General features: G+C 53.3%; 2 protein-coding genes and 1 non-coding gene across 4 annotated transcripts; 2 read left to right on the forward strand and 1 right to left on the reverse strand.

Moving 5' to 3' along the window:
- Positions 1 to 65: 65 nt before the first annotated feature.
- Positions 66 to 6591, reverse strand: TLCD3B (TLC domain containing 3B). Of its 2 annotated transcripts, none has more exons than XM_058286092.2 (5): positions 5684 to 6591; positions 4776 to 4859; positions 1988 to 2222; positions 1415 to 1510; positions 66 to 1070 (listed from the first exon to the last, which is right to left on the reverse strand). In XM_058286092.2, the coding sequence occupies exons 1-5, from the start codon at positions 5806 to 5808 to the stop codon at positions 783 to 785; spliced, it is 828 nt and encodes a 275-aa protein (XP_058142075.1). In that variant the 5' UTR covers positions 5809 to 6591; the 3' UTR covers positions 66 to 782. The 2 variants fall into 2 exon arrangements, with proteins under 2 accessions (XP_058142075.1, XP_071067303.1); XM_071211202.1 differs by having other exon boundaries at positions 2129 to 2222; positions 5684 to 6585.
- Positions 4212 to 8077, forward strand: LOC101439145 (uncharacterized). Its single transcript, XR_009182971.1, has 3 exons — positions 4212 to 4408; positions 4800 to 5062; positions 7308 to 8077. It is a non-coding gene; the product is annotated as an uncharacterized protein (transcript).
- A 10286-nt stretch (positions 8078 to 18363) lies between these two features.
- On the forward strand, positions 18364 to 24510 carry LOC139437410 (uncharacterized). Its single transcript, XM_071211204.1, has 5 exons — positions 18364 to 18458; positions 18701 to 18736; positions 19627 to 19770; positions 20047 to 20202; positions 24015 to 24510. Exons 2-5 carry the CDS (start codon positions 18731 to 18733, stop codon positions 24126 to 24128), a joined length of 420 nt encoding a protein of 139 aa, XP_071067305.1. The 5' UTR covers positions 18364 to 18458; positions 18701 to 18730; the 3' UTR covers positions 24129 to 24510.
- Positions 24511 to 24564: the final 54 nt, after the last annotated feature.

Raw genomic sequence — 24564 nt, forward strand, 5'->3', positions numbered from 1 at the left:
CCCAGTCCCCCCCAGGCGGCCAGCTTCTCATCCCCCCAAAGAACTGTGGGAGCAGACGGCCTGGGTGGTGTTCACGCAGGTGGTCTTTATTAGCGTCTGTAAAGCGCCCCCCAGGGGGCCCCCCCAACCCAGATGGGAGGAAGCCTTGAGAGGTCTGTAGCACCAGGGACATGCCAGGGCCTGAGGGTGAGATGTGCGGCCCCCGGGCAGGGGCCTGGGCGCCCCTCACCTGCCCCCGGGGTTGCTCAGCTCTGGGAAGGCCGGTAGGGGGCAGCCATCTCGGCCCCTACCCCTAACAAACTGGTTGGAATTGGGGCAAATAAATGAAGCTTCCGCAGGCTGGCCTCCCCTGGAGAGGGCCTGGGAGGGGGGTGCAGCCAGGCCCTGTGGAGGTCCACAGGGGCCAGTCAGGGTGTCCTCCCCACCCAGGTGACCGGGGAGCAGAGGTTGCAGCAGAGGGACAGGGATATCCTTGGCAGCGGCACCAGCCCCGGGTTCTGTTCCCTCCAGTCGGCCCCACACGAGCGCTAAGCGGATGTTAAGGGGCGCTGCCTTCCTCTCCTTCCTCTCCAGGGCCCCCCAGGCTGGTGGTTGGAGAAGGGGCTGCCCTCCCCCTGGCCTGGTCCCTGCCGAGGGCCCCTCACCCTTCCGAGTCCATCTGTCTGTCCTGGGGCTGGCCGGGCAGGAGGCCCCTGGCTCCCGACCCCCACCCCTCAGTTCCAGAGCCCTGTCCCCACGGTGGGGGTGGGGAGTGGAGCGGGGAGGGTCCCCAGACCCCACCCTCAGTCCTGGGTCTGGCAGGGAGAGGGCGGCGGGGAGCCCCGGGGCCGGAAGAGGCGGCAGGCCCCGCGGCAGATGAGGAAGAACCAGTAGAGCTGGGGGGCCAGCAGCAGCGCGGCGCCCAGGTTGACGTGGGCCGGGAGCGCCAGGGGCACGGCGAGCAGGGGCAGCCCCGCGTGCCGCCCGTAGGCCCAGTACAGGTAGGGGAAGAGCAGCACCCGGCAGCACAGGAAGCTCAGCAGCATCAGCGCCCCGTTCACCTTGTGCAGCAGCGTGTGCTGCTGCTTGTACTGCGGGCGGATCAGAGCCGGGCTGGGGCGGGCAAGGGGTGCCTGCCCCCCCGCTGCTCCCCCTCTGCCCGCCCCCCCACTGCCAGCGTCCCCACTCTGCTCTCCCCACCACCCCACCTCCCCCCTCTGCCACACCCCCCTGCCTTCTCCCCTTCCTGGGCAGGGGCCAGGGTCAAGGCTGCAGAGCTGGCCCACCCCCTCCACCTCCTCCCAGGCCTGAAACTTCGCCTGTCCTTTAGACACTCCCTGAAGGGTTCTGCAAGTGCCAATTCCCTGGGCAAGGCTCAGCCCCTGCCCTTCCCATGCCCTCTTTCGGACCTGCTTGCCCTTAGGTGCCCCCTCACCTGGATGAGGATCTTGCCAAGGCAGACAAAGGGGGTGCTGACCTCTGCCATCAGTAAGCAGCCTAGAAAGAAATCCCCCTTGCCCTGACGCCACACCTGAGAGGAGAGGAAGGGAGGTGAGGGGGCTGGGCTCACCCCCAGGGTCCCAGGCAGCCCCTGGCTTTCCTCTCTCCCCTCTATCTCTTTTGGGGATGCAAGATTCCAAGCACATGTATACAGAAGCAAAGTTAGGTGTACACCTCACTGTATCCCTCCACCAATCCTGCTGGTAAGATTTTATACCTTATGGTGTCACAGAAGAGGAAACTGAGGCTCAGAGACATGCAACAGCAGCTCCAAAGCACCACAGCAGGGTCTGAACCAGCCCAGCCCAGGCTGACCCCACACCCTCTTGCTGAAGGCGGCTGGGCTGGTGCTTAGTAAACTCCCCAGGGGAATAGCTTTCTCTGATCCCATCTCGGGCCTGCCCTGCCACCAGGCCCTAGACCCAGGGCCTCCCCCACTCTGCAGGGCTGGCTGGGCAGGACAGGGAGGGCCAGGCGCTCGGAGGCATGTGGCTCTCCAAGGACTCACCACCGAGAGCGGGAAGCACACCAGCACCATGACGGCGTGGTGGAGCACCATGAGGAACTCCTTATGCAGGTAGCCGCGTGCCACGGCCCAGGTGCTGCCCGGGGGGCTGGCCCCCCCATCGTCCCCACCATGCCCTTTGACCTGGTGCTTATGCCAGTGGCAGAGGAACATGGCGTAGATGTCGTAGATGAAGTAGGGCACTGCGAACTGTGTGTAGGCAGAGGAAAGCCAGTGTCTGTTGGGCAGAGAGAGAGAGAGAGTGCTTAAATAAGAAGGAAATGGACAGTTAGAGATGGCCCCCAGGTGCCCAGGTCAGTCCCAGCTGCCCCAGAGGCAGATCTCATGTGATCTTCACAGTGACCCTGAGACCGAAGTGGAGTGTCCTGTTACAGGTGATGGAACTGAAGGGGAGAGAGCAAGGGACTTGCCTAAGGTCATGCAGTCACACAACTATATGTGGGAGAGCTGGATTCAAACCCAGGACAGTTTGACTTTCAAACTCATCTGCTTTTCCTTTTCATTCATATCTCTCTCCCTTTCATGTGGTAGGATAGAAAGGATGAAAGACCAAAAGGCAGTGCCAGGGACCAAAGGGCAACGATGGTATCAGCCAGTAGACTCAGTCAAGGTAAGGGCAATAGCTGAGGTCAAGACAGTGGCTGCGGAAGAGGCGAAAGTGGTGAGGAGAGATGATATTGGTTAATATTAATTGCTTACTACGTGCAGACACAGTTCTAATATTCTAAGCCTCCTCTGTGCATAAATTCATTTACTTTCCCTAATAAAAACTATAAAAGGTAGGTCTGATCATCATCATTTTACAGATGAGGAAACTGAGTCATGAGCCAAGTAACCTGGACCAGGAAGATTCGGGAGAGGTGTCAGAGGCAGGCCCAGTGGAGTAGGTACTGGCAACATCACTGCTGCTTGTTCTGCCCGAAAATGGCCCAGGCTCTTGCTTTTTCAGGAACAGCCAAGCATTAAAGGGAAAACGCTGAGCCCAAGGAGCCAGGAGCAGAGAAAGTTCTATGTACTTTGAGAGTAAACAAAAATGGAAAGCGCGTGCATATGCAACACTGCATTTATTCTTCTCGAGTCAGCACATTGGGCACTGTCTTAAACCCTGTCATCCTGTGACATGTTGGGAGTAGCAACGGGGACTCAAAGGGCTATCTGGCCCAGCTGGGTGGAGGGACCAAAGAAAAGTTAGCTGGGAGCTGCCCGGAAAGAGCTGAGACCAAATAGAAGCTGCTGAAAGGGAGAAATGAAGGGGGACCAAGGGCTGAGGGCAGCTAAAGAACGGAGGGTGAGACCAAAGCAGAATGCAAGCCCTGCAACGGGGAAGGCTGGCCTGGAAGGGGAGAAGCAGCCCACTCTCTAGAAGAGATAATTTCAGGGGAAAGGGAAGCTGGCAACCATGGGGCAAGAAGGGGTGACTGGGACAGGGGGAGGTGTGAGAGGAGAAGCAGCCCAGGTTAGAAAAGGGTCAGGAGTGCATGGAGAGCTGTGCGGAAGAGGCCCCACTGGCCCAGAGAGCGGCAAGGAGCAGCCCATGGAGCCAGGACCGGCAGACATGAGAGACCCCTGGGTACTGGGGAGAGGGGACCAGGAGCCGCCAGGCTCTGGGGGGCAATGGGAAGTGTTAGCGCCCACCCCAACCCTCTCAGCAATTGGGTGCTCAGAAGCAGGAACAGCTGTTGTCCCTGGATTAACTGTTATCCTCCCCTACCCACCTGGGGATTAAAGGGAGGGGGAGGGGGGCAAGAGGCAAAAGGTGACCCCTGTGTGGGAAGGCATGAGGAGAGAAGGTGTGGTGGGGAAGTCAGGCTCATTTTGGACCCCAACGATAGGGGAAGAGGTGGGTGAAGAGGGTGAGAAGAGGGCAGAGTTCTGAAGAATTAGGCATCTTCCAGGTACAAGCCAAGAACAGTTCGAGGCATTTGGCTCGTCAGTTGGAGTGCTGCTCCCTGCGGCCCTTCCGGGCAGGGAATGCTACCTCAGTCTATGGAGGAAAGAACCCATCTGGACGAAGAGGGTGGGCAAATAAAGCATGGGGGTGCCTCTAGATCAGGGTCAGCCTGACGACCTGCCCTGGGGCTTGGGGGTCACCACAGAAGCCAAGAGGGAGGGGCGTCCCAGCATCCTCACAGGCCACTGTGCAGCAGCCCGAGGGTCACAGGAGCTGGCCGGTCAGCACCATGGACAGCGCCTACTCCTCCCTCCAGCCCCACCTCTCAGGCCCGGGCTCCTGGCAGGCACCAGGCACTGCAGCGTCTGCCAGTGCCAAATTTTGGCCTCTTCCCCCCCCTTCCCCTCCCCCCACTAGCCTGACCGTCAGTGGCCTTGTTTGTGTCATCTCCTCTCTCCTCTCTTCTCCCTCATGAGCGGAGCTGGGGCTGCACACCTGGATTCTGGGAGGAGGTGAGGGGTGAGCCCGGCATGGGGGGTGGAGCACCCCAGTTGAGTGCTGGTCAGAAATGGGGTCTGAGGGAGGTGAGGTTGGGAGGAGGTAGGGAGGGAAGGACATCTGAAACCTACTACAATACCACAGGCCAGGAAGCTGGGTAGGAGCTACTTTGAGAATTTCTCGTCTGGCCCTTAAGGACAAGATGTGGTTAAACATACCCCTGGGTGTTGAGTTGCAGTTATGGCAGTGAGCTTGCTCAGGCCCAAGTTTCAGGGCTTGGGGGAACACTGAAGGGGTTCCCTAGAAGATTCGGGGTTGGCTGGGCCAGCTGCTATACACGGTCTGTGGGGCCTGGAGTGGAGGTAGCCTAGTGGCACTTACTGGTCATCAATGATGTGCTTGCAGGAGGTGGAGACAATGTATCCAGCCGTGGAGGCCATGATGGCTTGGACAGAGGACACTAGCCTGGGGAGAAAGAGGGAGGAGTGGATAGAGTGAAGAGTCATGTGCCTCGGTTTCTCCTCTTCACTAGTCTAATCACTGCGCTTTGGAGCTGGTCACTTCTTGAGGACATTCCTTTGCCCTCATTTCCAAACTGGGTTGGACCAGGTTCTTTCCCTCCACCCGCACATCTTGGACTTGCCCAGTTGCAGCGAGGTCATCCTGAGGTGAGACAATGCTGAGAATGTGCGCTGGTAACAAGGCCTCTTTGGGAGAAGGAAGAGGACGGCACACAAGGAGAGAAGGGGGAGCCCTGGACCTGTTCTTGCACCAGTCATGACATTGGGGTCCTCACCCTGGTCCGTCGGTGGCCTCAAATTCCCCCTGGCTGCTTTCCCACTCCTTGACTCTGCCACACTCCCCTCCCTGGGCCAGGCCCTTCTTCCAGGGCTGTTAGGAGTTCTCCCATTCACTCCTCCATCCCTCGTCCCCTCAAACACACCCCCTGCACAGTGCACAGCTCCTTGCCCCTTCTTCCCTAATCTCTTAGAGGAATGTTTTGGTCACATGCTGGCCCTATTTTGGAGGGTGGGAGGGTGAATGGGAGCAGGAAGGCAAAGCAGGCTGAATACTAGTAGACCAGATGGCTGGGTTTGGACGCGGTCTCCTGGGACAGTGAGTAAGGCAGTGAGGAGGGAAGGAAGGTCGGAGGGAAAGCCCCCCAGCCACTGCAGGGCCGGCCCCCCGGGACCCCGCAGGGCCAAGGGCCAGGGAAGGCCTGGGGTCCTTGGCCATCCCTGCACTACGGGGAAGGGGAGCAGGGGCTGAAGGGAAGGGAGGCAGTTTACCTGGCTGAGACAATGACCGCGTCGGCCTCCTCCCAGCGCAGCTGGGGCAGCCGCTGGAGCGTGTTCTTGGAGAGCAGGAAGAGTCCGGGGAACACCACCCCCCCAGCCACCATGGGGGTCAGCATGGTGGCTTGGGACTCGGGCAGGGAGACAGGTGGGCTGGGAAGGGACAGGGCGGCCGAGCTGAAGGGAGTTAGAGGTGGTAAAGGGACGCCAAGCCAGAGAAGGAGAAAGAAAAAGAGAGGAAGGGGCACAAAGGGGACAGGGCGGGGACGGGATGGGGCAAGGAGCCAGAGGGAGAGAGGCAGCCAGAGGAGAATGGGGAAATAGGGAGAGAGGGCAAGCTGGATGGAGAGAGGCAGGACTGGCGAGAGGGAGCAGAGAGCCAGGAAGAGGCTGGGCAAAGAGAGGAGGACTGGGTGAGAGGACAGAGAGGGAGAGGGTACAGAGGGAGGAGGATGCCGGTGGGGGAGGGGAGGGAGACGAGGCAGGTGGGGAGGGGGGGCTTACGCGGAGAGGCTGGGAGGGCCCAAGAAGGCGGGGTGGGGGGGTGGGACTGTGATGCCAGCCCCGACTGGGAGGGAGGAAGGGAGGGGAGGAGGGAGGGAGGCAGAGCAGCGGCCCCCAAGTGGTCAGCGGTCACCTCTGCTCTCCCGCCTCCGCTGCCTCCTCTCCTGGCCGCCACAGTCCCCGCTGCCCACTACACATGGCATTAGAGAGGGTTCGGGCCCAGCCCCCAGCCCCCTGCCCCCTCTGTGGGGAGGGGGAAGGGGGAAGGGGAGTCGCCAGTTTGGGGAGGGTGGGGGAGGGGTGGGGCAACGATGGCACCGACCAGACCAGACACCAAGAAACCGGACCTGCAGCAGCGTCTCCCCATGCAGCTCTGAGCCACAGCAGCAGCAGTGGCTGCGACAGAGATGGGGGGAGCAGAGAAAGGGGGAGGGGGGGAGGCCCTTAAAGAGACAGTGGCTGCGGCACCGGGGTGGGCCGCCAGAGCCCAGGGCCAGGGCAGGGAGGGCTCTTCCCTTGGGGACGAAGGTGGCCAGCTGGGAGGGGGCACTGAGGCCCCTTCTGGGCCTGACCCTATTTCCCGTCAGCATTTGGAAAGGCCCAGCATTTCCTCCTCTGCCTACACCTCCCAATGACAATGTGTGTCCCAAGGTTGCCTGCCTGGGGACCCAGCCTCCGAGCACCAGCAGGGGAGCTGGAATTCCCTGGGGGGAGGAAGGAGGAGGAAGTGGTGCAGCTTGCTCTCTCTGAAGCAGGAGTTGGAGGAATGATTAGGAATAGAATTACTCCACCACAGCATCCGCCACTTCTGGGACAGCCCCCCCCACCATCGCCTGCTTCACCCCAACGGATTTAAGGGAAACCCGCATTTAGGAGGCGCCTCATGTATGCCACTGACTGCTTGTCCCATGACCTCATCTAACTAGCAGCACTGAGGTAACCGCTACAGAACCAGCAACCGTCCTGAGGCGTCATGCAGGGTTTGAAAAGACCAGAGAAAAGCTGCCTGTCGGGAAACCCAGCTGGAGCCTGAGGCTGCCTTCTCTGCGCCGCTCCCTCGCTCCCTCGGGTCTTTGGAGTTTTATTATGTTCTGGCTCCCCTTTCTCTTCACAGAACAGCCCAGTTACGGAGCGGGAGAGGCCCTGAGGGACGGGCTGGTTGCAGCCAGCTCAGCCATAGGAGAGAGAAGCCCAGTGACTCCGCCAGGGTCACCGCAGTCCAGAGGTCCCAGCCAGAATCAGCACCCACCTCCTCCGGGTTTGCACCCCCTCTGCTTCCTCGCTGGGATTCCTTCTGCCTTCCCGCCCTCAACCCAACAGTCCTGAGACTTCTGCAGGCCGGAGAGCCTGCCACCCACACTGTGCTCTGGTCTCCAGGCCTGCCCTTAGATCCACCTCTAACCGTGGAATTTGCCTTTCCCGGCTCAAAGCCCACTCTCCATCTCCTCCCCCAAAGAGGCAAGGAGTTGGGATTTGCTACTACATGCTGCCCTCTAGTGGCACACTCTAGGAACAGCTCCTGAGACATCAGAGGCCTTAGGCAGAGGGAGTTAGAGACACAGGGACCTGCCCTCCGGCTTCCCTGAAAGCAAAGGCACTAGACTTCCGAAGAGTGTGCTGTGGGCCGTGCCTGTGGGAGGTGATTAATGTTGACTCTTATTTAATCCTCCTAGATATGGTATCTCTGTTTAACAGGCGAAGAAACTGAGGCTTAGCAGAAATAAACTTGCCCAGCCATAAAAATTGGTAATGCCAGATATTCACATCCATGTTTGTGTAACTCCAAAGTCAAACAAAAGCAAAACTACCAAAAGGTGCTGAGTTGGGGCGGGGAACGTCAAAGCCAGTCACGTTGGGTAATGTGAATTAAAGCAGGTTAACTTAGACACCCAAGTGAATTCTGCCTTCTGCCCTCTCCCACGCCTACCTTGTTCCATGGTTTGATGACAGCTCACATTTGTATAAACTTTGTCAAATCAGTCATTAATTTGCAATCCAAGGGCCCAGCCCAGCCCATAGAAGTTTTTGTTTGGCCAGTATATTCTTACCAGTTAAATTGTAAGTTATTTATCAGTGCTTTAAAATGGAGATTTCATGTGAAAGCTCAACATGAAAGAAGGAAGGAAGGAAGGAAGGAAGGAAGGAAGGAAGGAAGGAAGGAAGGAAGGAAGGAGGGAGGGAGGGAGGGAGGGAGGGAGGGAGGGAGGGAGGGAGGGAGGAAGGAAGGAAGGAAGGAAGGAAGGAAGGAAGGAAGGAAGGAAAGGGAAGATAGGAAGGAAGGAAAGGGAAGATGGAAGGAAGGGAAGGCAGGAGGAAAAGAGAGGAGGGGAGGGGAGGGGAGGAAGGGAAGGGGAAGGAGAGGGGAGAGGGAGGGGAGGGAGGGAGGGCAGGCTGAGCAGTCACCGCCCCCAGTAGAAGGTGTGGTGAGAATCCTCCAGCTCCCCCCCATCCCCACAGAGCCTGCGTCCCTCCTGTTGCTTGCAGGTGTTTGCAATCCCTACTTTAAAGACAGGAATTCACATGATATCACACAACAGCTCCAGAAAGAATGGAAGGTGTATATTCTTATTAAGCCCAATATCAAAGGAGGGCTCTGAAGTTCAAAGACTTGCAAAAGGTCCCTCAGCTGGTGTCTTTTGACTCTTAATCCTCCCCCCACCCCCACCCCCACACACAACCCTGCTTCTGTTTTACCTCCTGAAAGGAAGAATTCCACTCCACCAGCCCTGGCCCCAGGAAGAGTACCCTCGCCCTTGTCTTCTTACTTGGATGCCACCAAAACAGCCTCTTGTCTCTCCATCCGCAGACCAGAGTGGCGCTGCAGGCCCCAGCAGAAGACAGCGAAGCACAGTGGGAAGAAGATGCAGCCTAGTGCAAAAAGCAGGGTCATGCCTGCCTGGGGTAGAGAATGTTTAAGAAGATAGCAATGAAAACACCCCAGTGCTGCATCTTTCAGACTCAGACACGCACATGTACACGCACACACCTGGGCTCCATCCCAGAAACTCCACTGACCCATGGGATCCAGCCATGCTTTTTATTTGCAGTTTAAATATCTCTCATCCAGGGCAATCAGACATCCTAATGTGTCGTTGGAAACTCAGTTCCAACAATTTCATTTTTCCTGTAAGGTTCGTTATGTCCCAGTGAGCCTTACACCTTAAAATGCCTTCTCTTTCGCCTTCAAGCCTGATGATGTGTCTGCCCTACTCTAACCCCGCCTCACCCCGGCCTCTGCACCCATCCCCCTAATTTTTCATGTCCACGCCCCCTTTTCCCAGGTCCTCAAAATTCTCCAAAAGCCTCACCTCCGGCGGGCAAGGTGGGGAGAATGAAGAGGGAGGCTGAAGTTTCAGCTCAGCGCCCCAATTCGGAAAAAGGGGGGGAGGGGTTTTAATTTTTAAAGATATTTGAAATTGAAAAATATTTCTTAAAAAGGAATAAGAAAAGGATAAGCCAAAGCAATTATTAGCCCAGTAAAAAAAGGAAAGTGGGGGAAATCTTTTTTTTTCAGACTCATGTTTTCAGACTATATTTACATATACGTAATTTTTATCTGTAAAAGCCTTCCTCCCCTCCACCCCAGGGAGGAGAGGGGTGGGGAAGGCCCAGGAGGGGCATAAGGGAGCGGGGCCTGCCATCCTGCGCCTCAAACTGCTTGGAGGGAACCTCCTCAGGCTGCCTCCAAGGTGTCAAACTGCAGGGGCACGCGGAAGTTCGCCTGAGGCAGTTGGAGAGGGCGGGACTGTCACCCTCCCATTGGCAGACTGTTTGGAATATGCCGTCCTCCCATTGGCCAACCTCTGGACACGTGGACCCTACCACTGGTTCTAGGTGGGCCCAGGGGCGGGGCGGGTGGGAGGAGCCTTCCAGCACCTTGTGCAGGGTTAGCCAGTTAGAATTCATTGATGATTTGATGGACAGCTCCATTTCAGGGGCGGAGCTGAAACAGAACAACCTTCTCACTAGCGGGCGGGTGGATACCAACTGGGAGCAGACGCCGTGGAGGCTTCCCAGGGGCTTGGAAGGTTCCTATATAGATCTCAGGTGTATACATATGTAGACGTTCTCGAGGTTGACTCGTAAGATGAGTGCACTTCAAGTTAAACTGCAACTGAAAAAATGTTCGACAAATTTAGGCTCTTCCATTCACTGATTGATGGTGGGCAAATAACCTGTGGGCCTGAGAAGTTGGGATCGTCATGGCAGCTCATAAAATGCTGCTTAAATACCATTTACCATGGCCAGGGACTGATTTGAGGGCTTAAAAATATCGAGCTATTTCCTCAAAAGCAACCTGGCGCCGCAAGGAGCCCCGACAAGCCCCAACGAGCTGAAGTGGCTCGAGGTAGGCCACTTGCCTCCCACACGGGAGGTCTGATGTTTGCTTCTTCCCCGTGCCTCCTGAGGAAGATGAGCAGGTGGAGGAGAGAGCCATCGCGCAGGGTGAGGGAATTAAAAAAAAACAAAAAAGCCTTGTGGGCTGGGAATTATTATTGTACGCATTTTACAGATGAGGAAACAAAGTTTTAGTATCTTGCTCAAGGTCACACAGCCAGGAGATGACTGAGCTGGGATTTTTTTCAACCATACTTTATGGATATATTGGTCTCTATAATAGGATGCATGGAAAATTAATAAACTTTCCCTAAAGGAACTGAAAATAAAGGGAAAAAAATGATACAAAACACCACTGAAGACAACTTAGACAATTTGGTTATGTTTTCAGAGTTTATAGCTGGTGGCTCTTGCTTTCTTTAGCTACTTCATTCCCCCACACACATACTCCCATGGGTCTCTAAAAATTAAAGGTGAAACCAAGAGCAAAATAAGATTATTAAAATAGTAATAATAGGAGAGTAGCTGTGGCTCAAATGGTTGAGCACCTGCTTCCCACATGGGAGATCCCAGTTTGTTTCCAGTGCCTCCTAAAACAAACAACAAGCAAAACAAATGAAAAAATGAACTCAGAGGAAGTGATGTGGCTCAGTGGTTCAGCACCTGCTTCCCACATCTGAGATTTGGGGTTCAATCCCCAGTACCTCAAAAAAATTTTTTAATAATAATAAGATCATTGAAGGTGTGGCTTCTAGTTGCTTGACCAGTATCCATTCTCACCTTTCTTATTTTGTTGGAGACTGAAATGTGCCTATTTTTAAATTATATTCCCCAGCCTCCCTTGTGGTTAGAGGTATAGCCAATATGATGTAAACTGAAGTTATGATGTGTGTGTTTGGTGGGGGGGGGGAGTTATAAGGAAAGGTAGACAAGGAAGGACAAAAAGAAATACAGATGGCCCTTAAGCATATGAAAAGATGCATAGCTGGGATTTGAAACCAGGCAGCTTGTCTCCAAGTCTGCACTCCAAGTCTGCCACCTTCCCAGCGCTAGCGTAGGCTTGGTGTGAGGATTTGAGATAATGCATAGAAACTTCTTTACATGGTGTTCAATACCTGTGAGCTACTACAACGAGCAGCTGCTTGTAGACCAGGCACGGCGCTAAAATACTTGACATGCATTCTCTCCTTTAACCTTCATATAGGCTCACAAATTATCTCCACATTTTACAACTGAGAAAAGTGAGGCTCAGGGAAGATACAGGGTTGGGCTCAGGACATGGAGTAAGTGGCAGAACTGGGACACTCTGCTCAGTGTGACCGCTGCCTTCCAAGTTGGGAGAAGAGGAGAGGAAGGGAAGCAGAGGACGGAACAAGGAGAGGCAGTCTTGGAGCAGCAAAGCGGGAGGCGTTTCCCCTCTGTGCTGACGGATGGTCATTTTCCTACGTCCCTGTGGCTTACCCTGGAATACGGGATGAGCAAGGGAGGGAAGGTCCTGGGCCATGAGCTGATAAAGGTCAGAGCCAAGTTGCACTGAAATCTGGAGTCTCTCCTACATTTCCTTCTTTCATCATCAATTTCTTCTCCTTTAGAGCAGAGCAGCTCAAAGTTGCAGGGGCTTGTCTGAGAGAGAAAAGATGAAGGGTGGAAAAAGGAAAACTGGTTTAGAGCAATTGCCTTCAACTTATTTTTTTACAGTGACCCACAAGACATACATTTTATTTTGTGACTCAGTACATGAACACACATAGTGAAATGAAACCAAAATTTTCTCATACTACTTACTGATCCTTATTATGTGCAATGCACGGTGGCATTTTCTATTTAATTGTTTTCCCAAAATGCTGCTCATGACCCATTAAGTTGATTTCATGGCTTACTAGTGGGTAAGGACCCAAGGATCCAAGGTGGAAAAACCGTGGTTTAGAACAGTGTTTCTTGACTTTGTCATCATCGTCCCCCTGAGGATCCTTTTCAGACATTTCCCCCCCCAAGTTGCCACCCCCTATGAAATTTTTAATTTTAATTTAATTGTTTATTAGAGAAGTTGTAGGTTCTCCCATGAGATTTTACTAGCATAGATATACTGTATATCTGTTTATGTTCTTACTATATGTCTGGGCCAAAGTAAGACTTTTTTCATTCCCCACGTCCCACCCCAAGAACCAATTTTTACCTCCTTGGAAGCGTCATTGCCTCTGTTGAGAATGCCTGCAAGGTGTCATACAAATTCTCACCTGCTGAGCCACCTGGACACACACCTTCCCAGCATCCAAGGAGATACAATAAGTCCTATTTTTCAGATGAATAAACTGAGGCTGAAGGGGTTATATGAATTGTCCAAGATTGGAACAACTGGTAAATGGATTGGGAATCCAGTGACCTACCAAGATTCCAGCGCAGTCTCTTAATGATCTTCTCCAAACCTTTGCTTTCCCATGTGGAAAATGATGGAATTGGTTCAAAGAGTGTTCTCCAAAGCTCAGTTATGGTTTTTTGCCCTATTCGACCTAATATGAACAAGCATTTATACTGAATTTACTAGATGCTGATACCGAGCAAAAGTGGGTTCTTTTCTCTCGATGAGTCTTTAAAGCCAATTCTTGAGACACCCCAGTTTCAAAGAGAGAAAGAGTTTATTTAGTTGCACAATCAAAGGAGCACAGTGGCCTCATGACCCCAAACTGCCTCACTGATCTGCAGAAATTCTAATATTTTATAGTATTGGAGTGCCAGTGAATGACTGGGGTGGAGCTGAACACAGGTTCCTTCATCAATAAACATTAAGGAGCTGAATAGGACAGAGGTGCGGGTATAGTAGCCAACCCGGGTCAGTCACGAGGATTTGGGATAGGGGTACACAGAACAAAGGTCTATTCCAAGGCTTTTCATATGGATGTTACACAGAGGTGGGTGGAGTGATTACCAGCCCAATAACAAGCAAGGTACCGTCAATCTAGAATACTAGCATACAAGTGTGAGCTTAAGTCTAGAGTAACCTTAAACAGGGGTGAGTCCACTCCAGCCAGCTCCCGTAGTTCCAGGTATCAACCTTTGCTGTTTTATGACATAAAGGCATCTGTATAATGACTTCGTAATCACCATTATTTGTTAATTCTTAACCCTGGGTTACAATGCCGGGCACTGATATAAATCCTTTATATTACCTCATGTAATCTTTACGGCAACCTAAGAACCACTATTGCTTCCATTTTTACAGGTGGGAAAATTTAGGCACAGAGAAGTTAAGCGACCTGCCTAAGGCACACAAGGAGGATGTGGCAGAGCTGTGATTTGAACTGGTCGTCTGGCTTCCAGCATCCCTGCTTTTAACCATAGGCTTTACAAGGAAACTGTATCACTCCCAAAAATAGAAAACGTGTTGCCCAGTAGAAGGTAACGAAAACTAAATAAAATGAAAGAACATGTTCTTACATTCTAGGTAGATACTATCATCTGCTGAGGCATCCTAAGCAGAGGCCAGTTCTCTCTTTGTTGAAAGAAAAAAGGAGCTAAGATCAGCACAGGCAGAGCAGAGAGGTGCTTAAGGGCTTCAGGCAGCAAAATGAGCCCTCCTCCTGGAGTAATAAGATGTGTTGAAAGGGAATTGGAAAGAGGAGAACTTTCTCATGGCTTTTGTTTGTTTTTTCTTGCAGAACCCCTGGACCACTTAAAATAAACCCACATGGGTTATGAGATGCATTCCACACACTGGGAACCCCATGTCTGGACGTTCTAGTAGTTTCTAAACACCTCCGCGGAGGAAGGTGTTCTAGCCTGGGGGTTCAGCCCCTAACCACCCAGGCCTCGGAAAGGCAGGGAGAGGGTGGTGTGAGGTGGCTCGACTTCCTTCCACCACCGCCTTGCCCTCCCCAGACTGGCTCCCTGGCGAGTCTCCCACCCCCACAAGGTACTTGCAGACCCAGACACACAGCTGGCCCTGGGCCTTGAGTTTACCGTTTCCCGCCCCTCCAGGCTCCTCCTCTTCACCCGGGGAGCAGCGCCTCCTCTGAGCCAGCCGCGGCCAGCCCTGATAGCATGGAAGGCTGTGAAGAAGTAAACAATGAGCAGCAGAAGAGGCCTACTCCCCACTTGACACCCAGGGAAGGGTCCGATTCCCACCCTCCCTCCCCATGCGTGATCTGGGGAGAGTCCAGGCCAGAGTGCCCAGAACATTCATTATTTAGTACTCTTATTTGTACCTGTCCCAGGTTAGGTACCGCTCCGAACAAGTCCCGCCCCTCCCCGCCCCGCCCTTTATCTGCACACCAGAAAAATTGGAGGGGCACAGCAGGTGACTGGGAGTCAGAAAACTAGAGATCCAGCAGCCCCCTCCCATTTCGACCATAGATTGGCTCTGTGACTTTGCCCACATTTCAGAACTTCTCTGAGCCCCAGTTGTTTATAGACCAAGTTCCCTGGCCTGGGCTCAGTCCTGGCTCTGCCACTCACTAGCCAGGGGTCCCTTGTGCAGGTGGCTGAACTCCTCTGAGCCTCAGGCTCCTTAGCTTAAAATGGAGACTATAAAATGGCAGAGCCTCCCCGGAGGGCTGCCGGGTTGATTCAATGAGATGATATCTGTGAAGCACAGTCCCCAGGTGGTACGTTGTAAGTGTTCGTTACCCCTCAGCTGTTATTGTTGTTATTGTTATTATATTTTAAATGAGCCCTTCTCTAATCCCAACAAGCCCTGCTAGTCTTTTATGGTCACCCCCACTTTCCAGATGAGGAAGACTGAGGCTCAGAGGGGACACCTGACTTGCCCAAGGTCACACGGACAGAGTAGCAGAACTGAAATTCAAACCCAGATCTTGCCCGTACTAAAGTTTTTTTTCAACTGGGCATTAATTCCTTCCCATCTCTAAAATTAAAATAATGGTTTTTGCCCCTCAGGTCTACAGGGAACATTAAAAAAGATAAGGTCTGTGAGGAGGACTCTTTTTTTTTCTAAGATTTATTTACTTATTTATTTCCCCCCATTCCCCTCCTCCCACCCTGCTGTTTTTGCTGTCTGTGTTGTCTTCTCTTCTCATTTTCTCTCCTCTAGGAGTCACCGGGATTCGATCCTGGAGACCCCTGATGTGGAGAGAAGTTCCCTGTCAATTGCGCCACCTCGGTTCCTGGTTTCTGCTGTACTTCGCCTTGACTCTCCTGTCTCTCTTTTGATGGTCATCATCTTGCTGTGTGACTCACTTATGCAGGGCACTAGCTCACCACACAAGCACTCACACGGGCACGCATTCAGGCATTGGCTTATCGTGTGGGCATGTTTTCTCTTCTTCTTTTTCACGAGGAGGCCCCAGGGATCGAACCCAGGTCCTCCCATATATATAGGCAGAAACTCTATCACTTGAGCCACATCTGCCTCCCTGAAGAGGCCTCTTGATGGGAACTCTACCAAGCCCAGCTCAACTTCTTTCTTCCCCCAGGGTAGTTACCTAACCATAGGCCTTTCATTTTCGTAATAAAAAGCCTACAGAACCTCTTCTTAATCTTTGGGAGGCAATATTGTCTGATGTCCCTAGGAGGGGCCTAAAAGGATCAGATTGGAACCAAAATTCCTGGGTCCCCTTCCCACACCCAAGCCCAAGGTCACTGAAGCTTCTTTCATCTTCAGGGCCTTCTCTGAATCTCACATCTTCCGCTCTCCCCATGATGACCGTGAATACAGAATCCTTTTCTCTCTTTCCCAAGCGCAGTGCAGAAATACTGCTAATATCAATCTGACATCTCCAGCTTTGAACTTTAGGCAGAACTAAATATATTTTATACTTGTATAGTACCATATCCAGCAGTGTGAAGTCCGTTTTCCCCTGTCCCCAACAAATAGTGTGACATGGGTTGGAGTGGGGCCTTGGCAAAGTGGTGTGGACACATCACTCTTTGTGCTGACTCGCCTTGCAATGAGCAGCCCTGGTGCACTGTCCACTCTCCTGCATAATGCATGAGTCAATGGTGGGAATAGAATACCATCAGAATAGTCTGGCTGCTGCAGGCCAGGGGTGCACCCAGAGGCCTGACCGAGGCTGATGTCTCTCTGTTGGCAGGAGCTGAAGAGAAGGAGGGGGTATGTGTGTCACCTGAGGCCTCTTCTGGGGTTGAAGTGGGAACTGGCCCTCGGAATCCTGCAAAAGAGATGGGGCAGATCAGAAGACAGCCCCAAGAATGGTGACATGGGGGACACTTAGACTTCTGGGCTTGGAAGCCCCCTCTGAGAGGGCTGGGCGTGGCAGAGGAGGTGACTGAGATCTTTCAGGCTGGTTGAAGGTGGGAGGAGAGATTCGGGACCTGGGGAGCCAGACACTGGCAATTTCTGTGGCTGCCTCCTGGTGTAGGAAATCCCCAGGGGTCGCAGCGAGAGTGAGGTACCTCAGGGTTGGAGAATGTGGACAAAGGTAGGCGGGTGGTGGCACTGCTTTCAGGGGGAAACGCCAGGATGTAGCAATTGTGTGTGAAGGCTGAGGCCTCCCTGGGGGAAGTGTGCTTCCGTGAGTGTGCATGTGTGCACAGCATGTGTGTGTAGAACTAAAAAGAGCAGCAGCACAAGGGCATCTGGAAAACAACCACCATTGTGAGGCTTCCTTCGGGGGTAGAGTTGGATGTAATTCATTCATGGAATTGGCAAGGACTCACTGGACACCCCCAAGTCTAGGCCAGGTGCTAGGACTTGGGGTACAGAGAGGAATCAGACCGGGCCCCAGGCACTTGCAGTCCAATTGGGCAGCCAGGCACTGAAATGGATCAGGAAAATTATCTCGCGATAAGTGCAAGACCAGCAGTCTACATATGGGCTGTGGGAACAGAGGGCAAAGCGGACCCCTCTGCCTCAGGTTAGCAGCAACCCCTCACTGAGGCAGCTTTATTTGGGCAGAGGCTTGAGGGATGAGGAGAGGGTGTGTCGGAGGAAACGGGAATGGTGTGTCTAGCAGCAGGAACAGCATCTGCAAAAGCACGGAGTTGTGAAACCTTGGAGGGTTCCTCCTTGGAACAGATTCTAGGGTGGAGGCTTGAAAGAACAAAGCAAACTTATTTGTTTACATATTTATGATCTGACCTCCCTTCCTTCCTAATAGAATGTAAGCAGAACAGAAATTTTGTCTGTCTTGTTCTCTGCTAGAGCCCCAGAGCCTACAGCCCTGCCACACAGTCCCATGTGTTGTGAATACATAGAGGGAAGGCTGGCGGGGTGCCTAGTGGATTAGTGGACAAGTGGATGGGGCTGACAGGCGGCTACACCATTTGGGCTCTATCTTGGAGGCAGCAGGGAGCCTTTGAGGTTTTCGAGTAGAGTAGGAATAAGATCTGTGGCTTGCGGGAAATCACTTCGCCAGTGATGTGAATTCTGAAGGGACAAGGTGATGAAGTCTTAAATGAGGACGCTGTCAGGGAAAATGGAGAAAAGGGGTTAAAGTTAAAATCACTGAAGATAATGCCAGGCAATGAACGAGACCTTTGGATTTTTACAATACTATTCCTGTGAGGCAAGCGTTGCCCCATTTTACGGATGAGGAAAAGGATTCAGGGGGCCTCAGTTCCTTGGCCCAAGTCATCTGACGAGTTGATGGTTCAGTTCCCCATTTGCAGCGCCCCAGGACCCAAGAGGCCCCCTCCGACCTCCAGTATATGATGAGGCTCCGATTTAGGCCGGGTGGCGGCGGAGATTCAGCTTTTCCGTTTAGTAACCGCGGGAAATCCCCGCGTACGGTGGGCAAGAAGACCGCGAGGCCCTGGGAGAGCGGGAGAGCGGGAGAGCAAAGCGAGGGGGAGCGGAGGAGTTTTGGGTCCCGGCGGCCGCCGTCAGCGCGGCGCTCCGGTCCCTATGGCAACGACCAGAAGCAGCGGGAGACTTTTGGGCGGCACTACTGCCGTGGCGGGTTGGACCCAGCGCGGCGCGGAATCCTGAACTGCCGCGGCTCTTAGTTTACAGGTGAATTGGTCCGCGGAGGGAGCCCCGGGGTGGGAACACTGAGGAGGTGTAGCCTGGCCCCGGCGGGGGCCTGCGAGGGAGGCGCCGCCCTCGGATCCTCGGATCCTGGACTCCCACAGTCCGTACAGGGGCCATCCCAGAGCCTCAGTTTCCCCGAACGGGAAATGCAAGGAAGGGAGTGGACTTCGCAGTCCAACGGCCCCTCCCAGCCTCTGAGGCCCAGGACCTTCTCTTCCCTGCAGCTCCCGGACTGGCTGGCGCTTCCCCGCCCCATGGACGTGAGTTCTCCCCCCGGGGCTGCCCCCCTCAGCGCCCTAAACTCACCCCGACCTTGCCTCACCCTCCCAACGCAGGACAAGAACAGAGAGAGAGAGAGAATGCCAGGGTTGGATTTCCCAAAGGAGGGCACCCACGGGTCCTGGCAAGAGAAGGAGGAGTTTGCCGAGTGGGCCAGGAGAAAAGGCATTCAGTGCAGAAGGAGCAGCCTGGGCAGAGGCCTGGGTGTGATAGTGAGGCAGGGGCATTTGGGGGAACTGCAGGGCTTCACTGTGACTGGAGGGCCCAGGGGGAAGGAGATAGAAGGTGGGCAGGGCTAGATTGGGGGCCTTGCCACTGAAACAAAAACTTTGAACGGATCCAGTGGGAGCTATTGATGGATTGTCAGGAAAGGTGGGAGACAATAGGACAGTTGATGTGGAAAGGGGCAAAATTGCAGGATGGAAGACAGGAAGGATGAAGCGAGTAGAGCTTAGTGGTTGAGTTGGGGCCTCACATATACGGGGTCTTGGGTTCAATCCCCTGTACCTCCTAAAAAAAAAAAAAAAAGACAGGTCCAGTAATGCAGACTGAAGGATGGTAAAGTAGGGGGGCAGTGAAGTCGGGGACCAGAGATCTGTGGGGAGAACTATTCTGAAAGGAAGATCCATAAGTTTCAGAAAAGTCTAAGTGACCAAAAAGTCCCCGATGGTGCCAAAATGGGGAGGCTACGAAGAGAGGCAGGTTTGGGGGACAAGGTAGTGAATCGGGGTGTAGTCCTATTGACTCTCTCCCCACTGTCTGGTGGTAGTTCCCTTCTCCCAGCCACCTCCTTGTGCCTCTTGGCATTCCTGTGTTCCTGTAGCCCCTCGGGTCGGTCTCCTTGTCACCCCTTCCTCCTGTGCTTGCCCAGGCCTCCTCTAGACCGTGGAATCCAACCCCGGCCCCTGTCAGCAGCCCCTCCCTGCTGCTCCCCATCCCGGCCATCGTCTTCATCGCTGTGGGCATCTATTTGTTGCTGCTGGGCCTAGTGCTGGTGATTAGGCACTGCCTGCTGGTGAGGGCCCCGGGAGGGGATAAAGGGGAGGCTCCGTGGGGAAGAGGGACCCAGTCATCCTGTCCCACCCCACTCCCTACCCCGTCTGCAGGTCCTAACCATGAGACCCCTTTGTCATTCAGTCCCTGCATCTATCACTTTCCTGCCTGGGACTAGGGGGGTCCCTCCTCTCTTGTCCCTGGCTGAAGCTTCCCCCGTCCCTCTCCCCAAAGCCAAGAGTCCTTGCTGTCCCTACCTGTCCCCAGCCCTGACGCTGAGCCCTGCTGCATCTCCTAGGCTCAGGGCTGCTGCACGGACTGCAGCTCTGCCTGCAGGAAGCAAGGTGCCTCAGGGCCACAAGACTGTTGCTGGACCTGCGCAGAAGCCTGCGACTTCCCTCTGCCTAGCCCAGCCCACTACTTAGATGCCTGCTGCCCCCAGCCCACTGAAGCCGTGAGTCACCTTCCTACCCCCTGACCTGCTGAGTCCCGATCTGGGTACCACCCATGTATTCAGTTATCTGTTGGCAACATTTATTACTGAGCACCTACTCTCAGCCAGGCACGGTTCCAGGTACTGGGTCAGGTGAAGGCTGCCCAAAACAGCATAAACTACATGTCAGAGAGTTTCCAGTGATGACAGCGAAGGAAATAGGGTGATGCTGGAGAAAGGTGATGTGTGTAAAGTGTATGGCACAGTATCAGTGCTTCTGAAAATTAATTGGAAGAAAAAGCAGACCTCCTTGCAGAGCTGTTCCTGTTCACTGGGTTCCAGGCACTATGTCAAACACTTTATCGATATTATCATTCTTCCCAATTACCCCGAGTGCTGGGTATTTTTAAAAACCTATCCTTTTTTTTTTCTGATTACAAAGTATGCATGGTAGAAGAATGTACCAGAAAGTACAAGTCACTTTACAACTTACCCCACTAACCCAAGGTAGCAATCTTTTGTGTATGCTTTCATATACTAATATGCAGTATTGTCGTATTGAGGACAAAACTGGGGTACACACACACACACATATAGTGTTCCATCACAGCTGCAGTTTGCCCTTTTGAATTTGACATCACATCAGGGCCACCTATCCATAGCTGTGTACCTCGACAGGTAAGGATTATTATCTTCTTTGTGCAGTGGAAGGAACTGGCTGAGAGAATTTTAGCCACTTCTCCAGTGTTAACACAATATTGCCTCACACAGCAAATTCTTCTGTAGCATCAGTTGAAATGGAATCCTCAGGGAGAGAGGTCTGGTTCACAGAAGACAGGCCGGTTTTGCATTTGTGGTTTAAAGATGTTAAATGTAATCGACCACCTTCCCAGGCAGCCATTATTTTAGACTCAGAGATTTCCATGGCAAAGCTCCTGCTCTCTGGAGTGACCTTGAAGGCCCAGGAGGGAAGAGTGAACAGAGAAAACCAGGCTCCAGCAAACTGCATATTTTGAACTCATTATATATAGTTGGTATAAGTTTCTGGGAGATATTTTGAGTTTCGAAATAAATTATGGGGCAAGGAGCCCTGGGGCAGGGGTGCCAGGGCTGGGGCTGAGGAGGTCAAGGGGGAAATGGAGAAGACCCTGGATTACACAAATTTATCTTATAGGAAATGCTCAATTACCAAATGGTTTCTGGCTTGCTCTTCTGGGAACACTCCCCCTTCCCTTTTTGCCTGGGTGAAGTGAATAGTCAGGTGCCCATCTCCACCCCCTTGGGTGGGACTGCTTCTCTCACCCTCCCCTTCAGGGCAGCAGGCACTTCCAAACCTGGGGACCTCAGAATGGTGGAGGACAGGTTTCCTTATAGTCACAACGATGACCACATGGGCTTGTGGAATTGTTTCAGGGTTCCACAGCTCTTGGCCATTTTTCCAGCTGTGGCAATGGGCCTGGCTTACAGAGGTTTGAGTGACTTTGCCTGATGTTGTCATATAGCTAGGCCAGACAGAAGTCAAACCCAGGTTTGTCTTCCTCCTAGGGGAGAAACCTGCCTGCTCTAGTTCTCTCACAGGCTTGCTGAGAGGCTCCAATTCATTTATTCCCTTAAGAAATGTGTGGAGTCACTGTTGAGTCAGTGAGAGATGGTGAGAGGCTGAGCCCCGCCCTGGGTAGTCAGTGGAATCAAGATAGACAAAATCCCAGGCTCCTGGTGAAGGACATGGCCAAACAAAGAGGTAATTAGGAGAAAGGGTGAGAGATGGTGTGGTCAGAAGGAGTACAATGCTGAAGAGGAAATCCAGGCACTCAGGCCCCACACTCAGCAGGACTGGGATGGTAATGTAGCTTGTGATTTTTCACAAGTTCTTGGATGATTCTGACACACACCAAGGCGGAGAATTTCTACTGAGGGAAAATGGAACCGTGATCACAAGAACAGCCCTTTTACTGAGTTTTCACCAAAAGGAGGCCTCCTGCTTCATTCTTCCCCCAACTCCCGACCCCGTGAAGGAGGCGACATATTCCTTTTGGAGGACAGGAAGCTGAGTTCTTAAGCAGTAAAGATGATGGCTGCTCTCACAAAATCAGCTAAAAAAAAAGTGCCCAGAGATCTTAAACAGCAGAGCCTCGAGAAACCCAAGGGTTAACCGTGGAGTCCTTGTTTAATATACTTAAACAGCACATTCCTTCTGGAGGAGCCACATGGCTGCTGGTGAGAGTCGAGAGGTCCATTAGCCAGTTATTAACGATTTGGTCTAAACCCTTACGGCAGACAGAGCCAAGAAATGCTTTTAATACCCTTCTCCAAGGTGCGGGCAGGGAAGCTTCTCTCAGCCACCAGTTCTGCACACGGCGTGATATGTGGTCCTCCAGAAACCCAGACTGTGACTCCCAAGAGATACACCAAACCACACCTTTTTCCAACCCAAGGAAATCACTGTACTCTCTTCCCTTCCACCAAGACACTGCTAGTATCCCCTCGGAGAGGCAATTCCAAAGGTGGAGGCACCGGCCCAATTTGAACCCCTCTCCCTGCAGAGGGCAGATCCCTTCCCCTCACCAGGGCCCCTAGCAATATCTGATCTCACCAACGTGACTCCGCACCCCGAAACCTCAGCTCTTTGAAAGGTCATTCCCCTATTTCTGGCTTGGCCCGGTCTCTGATTGAGCTGTGCAACTGTGACTGTCACTAGCTCTGCCTCCAGCCTCCAGGAGCCAGTCTTCTGTCACCCTGCCACCTGGGTGTGTCCCACTCCAGCCACTTGGACTGACTCCAGTCCATGCCGGTGGCAGCCCCAGATCAGCTCTGTCTCAGGGCTGGAGAGTGGGCTGGAGTGGGCTGGTTCTCCCTGTCTCCAAGAACATGCTGTTCCTATCCCCCAAGAGACAGACCTTCTGTTTCCCCTGGGAACTGAGAAGCCCTCTTCTTTCTTCAGTGCCTAAAGAGGAAAGAATGATACCCTTTGATTCATCCATTTATTCAACATTCATCCGTATCTCAAATACCTGCTGAGCAGGAGTCCGTGTGCTAGCTCCGTGGAGAACAGGAAATGAGCTGTCCCTGCCTTCGCAGACCCAGGAAGAAGCTGGTGTTTCTGGCCGTGGGTGAGGGGATCATGGGACTACAAGCAGCTCCATTCCCTACTCAGGTGCCTTTGGGCAAGGCACACCCCTCTCTGAGCCTCCATTTCCTCTTCTGTAAAGAGGCCTATGACTCAAGATTCTGATAGCTAAAGAGATGGAACCTTTTGTACAAAAAAAAAAAAGATTAAAATATGAAAACAACCATTTTCAAAGAAAACTAGAAAAATTCTCATAATTATTCATGAGTGTGCCCTGTGCTTTGCACAGAGTAGGGGCTCAGAAATGTCACCCAGCTGCCTGCGAAAATGAATGATGAGTGAGATCCTGCAGTTTGGTCTGGTGCCAAGGACAAATTCCATAAAACCAAAAGGTTATTTTGATGGATTGTAAAATGCATGTGCTTTGCCTGACCTCTGACTCTCAATTGCATAATGGTGTAGGCCATGAGAGGATGATGTAGTAGAAGGACCTCTGAGCTGGACATTGGGACACCTGAGTCTAGCATGTTCTAGTTGCTCTCTGGTCCTCCGTCTTATCTATAAAATGGAGGAAGAATCCCCCTGGATAGTTTTCTCTAGCTCCTGACCTCAGCTGCCCATTATGTTGCAAATCCCAACAACACAGGGATTTGCTCTGTTCCATTGGGCAAATGAGACTGTTCCCTTCTTCCTTGAGAGGGAAGCATCTTCAGGCCCTGGCTGCCCCTCCCTCACCCCTTCTCACCCCCTCTCTCCTCTCCCTCAGGGCTGGGCCCCTCGCTGCCCCCGCTGCTGCCCCCTCTGCGACTGTGCCTGCGCGTGCCAACTTCCTGACTGCCAGAGCCTCAACTGCCTCTGCTTTGAGATCAAGCTCCGATGAAGACCCAGGGTCCCTACCCTTTGGGGAGTGGCCAGCCCCCCGGGTCCTCAGGGTGCCCTTCTCCCCCGGGGGCCTCTGGACGTCTTTCTCCAGGCCACTGGGACTGCAAATGGCCTGCCCAGCTCACTGGCCTGGGAACCAGCCACAGAGGACTCAAGGACCCCTTGGCCAGTGGGACTGTAGACCCTTGGAGGACCAGAAGAGAGAGGGACTCAGGCTCTGGCAGGCTCCCTGCCCCCTCCCCTCCTCCCACCCAAGTGAACTGTCTACATTTGAAGGTGAGGGTGGGGCGCCCTGCCCACCACGAACAGCATTAAGGGAGGACCTTGGGCCTGGAACAGCAGCCATACCCCTGTCGCTGGCCGCTTGGTTATGTTGGAGGGTGAGTACTTGTCTGTTCTCCCGCTCAGCAATGCACTCCAGAGACTCACAGGAG

This window comes from Dasypus novemcinctus, chromosome 23 (genome assembly GCF_030445035.2).
Source record: "Dasypus novemcinctus isolate mDasNov1 chromosome 23, mDasNov1.1.hap2, whole genome shotgun sequence".
NCBI lineage: Eukaryota > Metazoa > Chordata > Mammalia > Cingulata > Dasypodidae > Dasypus > Dasypus novemcinctus.

Bases quoted from the DNA above. Each gene is read 5' to 3' on its own strand.
- LOC139437410 (XM_071211204.1), top strand. The intron at 19,771-20,046 runs GTGAGGGCCCCG...TGCATCTCCTAG, and splicing joins TGATTAGGCACTGCCTGCTG to GCTCAGGGCTGCTGCACGGA. The intron at 20,203-24,014 runs GTGAGTCACCTT...CCTCTCCCTCAG, and splicing joins GCCCCCAGCCCACTGAAGCC to GGCTGGGCCCCTCGCTGCCC.
- TLCD3B (XM_058286092.2), bottom strand. From the start codon at position 5,808: ATGCTGACCCCCATGGTGGCTGGGGGGGTGGTGTTCCCCGGACTCTTC. The intron at 2,223-4,775 runs GTAAGTGCCACT...TCTGCCCAACAG, and splicing joins AAGCACATCATTGATGACCA to ACACTGGCTTTCCTCTGCCT. The intron at 1,071-1,414 runs GTGAGGGGGCAC...ATCCGCCCGCAG, and splicing joins TTGGCAAGATCCTCATCCAG to TACAAGCAGCAGCACACGCT.